At 41.6% G+C, this 2,776-nt stretch overlaps 1 protein-coding gene across 1 annotated transcript; it reads left to right on the plus strand.

Moving 5' to 3' along the window:
- Positions 1-724: 724 nt before the first annotated feature.
- On the plus strand, positions 725-2,413 carry LOC122000842 (7-deoxyloganetin glucosyltransferase-like). Its single transcript, XM_042555313.1, has 2 exons — positions 725-1,323; positions 1,409-2,413. The coding sequence occupies exons 1-2, from the start codon at positions 810-812 to the stop codon at positions 2,338-2,340; spliced, it is 1,446 nt and encodes a 481-aa protein (XP_042411247.1). The 5' UTR covers positions 725-809; the 3' UTR covers positions 2,341-2,413.
- Positions 2,414-2,776: the final 363 nt, after the last annotated feature.

A 2,776-nucleotide genomic window follows, 5' to 3' on the forward strand; every position in this document is an offset into this window, starting at 1 on the left:
CCCCACCAAAATTGAAGAGATTAACAAGTAGGGTTTAAAAAATCCAACCCAGTTTTTAAATCTGTGATGATATATAAGACAGAGAACAACGAAAATGACGGAAAAAACCTCCGCCGTGGATGCCCTTACGTAACTATTATTATCATGTTTTGAATAATCATCCGTCCAGTCGTCTTACTTACTCTCACTTAATTAGTCAATTAAATAGGATTCCAATCATCTATTATTTATTCTTATGCAAAGGCACATGATGATAGTTTATTCCAATCCGTCCAATTCACTGCTAATTAAAAATAAATAAATTAGTTAATTATTATTTAAAAATTAATTGTTTATCGATGGTTACAATTATTCATTATTTAAGAATTAATTTTAATTTTTAATTATTCGATGTTAAATTTTTTTTATTAAAATAGTTATTTAATTAATTTTAAAATAGAGTATTAAATATTCAATAGTTTTTTTTACCATCCAGATGTCAATCCGAGTACGTAACACTAGTTTTGTTTGAACTCGAACAGCAAATAGCCGTATCACCGTTATATTTGGTTAAATTCAGGATATATATATATATATATATATATATATATATATATATATATATATATATATATATATAATATATATATATATATATATACCAAAATCGAACACCCTTGGAAGATAATTCAAATAAGCGGCCTTAAAATTTTTGGCCATTATCTTTTTCCTTCAAATTTCAGTACACAGGCACAGCTTTTATAGTGCTCCCAGGACCCAGATAATACCATAAGAAGCTTGAATCGGCCGTCCTGTCCGAGAAAATTAAGATGGGGAGCTCAACCAAAACTCATCTTCTGTGCATGGCTCTCCCCTTCCAAGGCCACATCAACTCCATGCTCAACCTGGCCAAAGTTCTCCACTTCAAGGGCTTCTTCATAACCTTCGTCAATACCGAGTACGCCCACCAGCAACTTCTCAAACATGACGGATCACTCTCCGCCCTCGACGGCCTCCCTGACTTCCGCTTCGCCAGCATCTCCGATGGCCTCTCGCACCCCGACGATGGCGACGAATACAGAGAAGACGTTAGAAAAATCATTCTTGCCAGCCAAAAGAACTGCCCTGCTTCTTTCCTCAGGCTTATAACCGCGCTGAACGATCCGAGCTCCGGTGTGCCACCTGTAAGATGCGTGATCTCAGATTCCTTCGTCACCTTCACCCTCAACGCCACCACCAAATTGGGGATCCCTAATGTCTTCTACTGCACAGTGTCCGTGTGTGGCTTCACGGACTTCTACTACTGCAAGGACTTGATCGAGAGGGGCCTCGTCCCATTGAAAAGTAAGTATAGCTTTAAAAAATTAATATATACACTAACTTGTCATATATAGAGGGTCAGCTCATGCATCGAATTGGTTAAAATTAGGTGAAGACGATCTTACAAATGGGCACCTGGACACTATCATTGATTGGATACCAGGAATGATAACAGTTCGCATGAGAGAATTGACTAGTTTGTTGCGAACCACCGACCGAGACGAAGTATTGCTCAACTTTGTCATTGATGGAGTGCATGCATCTCCCCAAGCCACAGCGATCATCTTCAACACTTTTTCTGAATTAGAATCACCATTGCTCAGCGCATGTTCATCGATGCTACCGCCAGTGTTCGATATTGGCCCTATGTGCCTACTTTCTCACTACATTCCCAATGACTCATCAACCTCATCGCTCGGTGGACTGAACATGTGGAGAGAGGACTTGCGCTGCATGGAATGGTTAGACGAAAAGGAGTCAGGCTCCGTGTTGTACGTCAACTTTGGTAGCTTGACAAACTTGACGAGCAAGCAGGCCGTGGAGTTCGGATGGGGTTTGGCTAACAGTGGATGCACGTTTCTTTGGGTCATTAGACCGGACCTCGTGGTCGGCGACGCGGCGTTGTTGCCACAGGAGTTCTCGGAGATGACCGAGGGAAGGAGCTTCATCACGAGCTGGTGCCCACAACGGAGGGTGTTGGCTCATGCTGCAATTGGAGGTTTCTTGACACACTGCGGATGGAATTCTACAACGGAAAGCATATGCTCAGGGGTCCCCATGATCTGTTGGCCTTTCTTTGGGGATCAGCAAATTAATTGTAGGTACATATGCTCTGTATGGGGCATTGGAATGGAGATTGATGAAGATGTAACTAGGGAGGAGGTGGAGCGGCTGATCAAGGAGCTGATGGAAGGGCAGAAGGGGAAGGAAATAAAGAGGAAGACAGTGGAGTGGAAAGAAAAAGCAGTTGAGGCAGCCAAACCTGGTGGTGGATCATGGAGAAATTTGGAAAAGTTTATCGAGGAGATAATTATGGCGTGATATATGATGTTAAATGGAAAATAACCTTTCTAGTACTCAATTTTCTATATTGAATAAATACGTTACTTTTCAATTTGCTTTGCAGTTCTTAATTATCTTGACAAAGAATAGCAAATAGGCAGCTAGTTCTCACTACTAACTGTTGGAAACCACAATTGTTAGACCCTCGTAATTATATCTAAGACGATGTTTATTATCAGTGCTGCAACCTTTGCTTAGCCCCTGCGAACTGTCTACGCCAATTTTTGTAGGTGCGTTTGGTTCAGAATTATCCTTGATAATCTTGATTATCCATCTAAAATTATTGATTCTGTCCGAAAGCTGAGTCGGACGAAGGCTGGTCGTGACGGCCTGGTTGTTGACGGAAAGTCGTGGGTGATCCGGCTCCCACGGGCGGCTGACGATGCTGCAGGCCCCTGCACATACTCAGACGATC

This window comes from Zingiber officinale, chromosome 7A (genome assembly GCF_018446385.1).
Source record: "Zingiber officinale cultivar Zhangliang chromosome 7A, Zo_v1.1, whole genome shotgun sequence".
In the NCBI taxonomy this organism is placed as follows: Eukaryota; Viridiplantae; Streptophyta; class Magnoliopsida; order Zingiberales; family Zingiberaceae; genus Zingiber; species Zingiber officinale.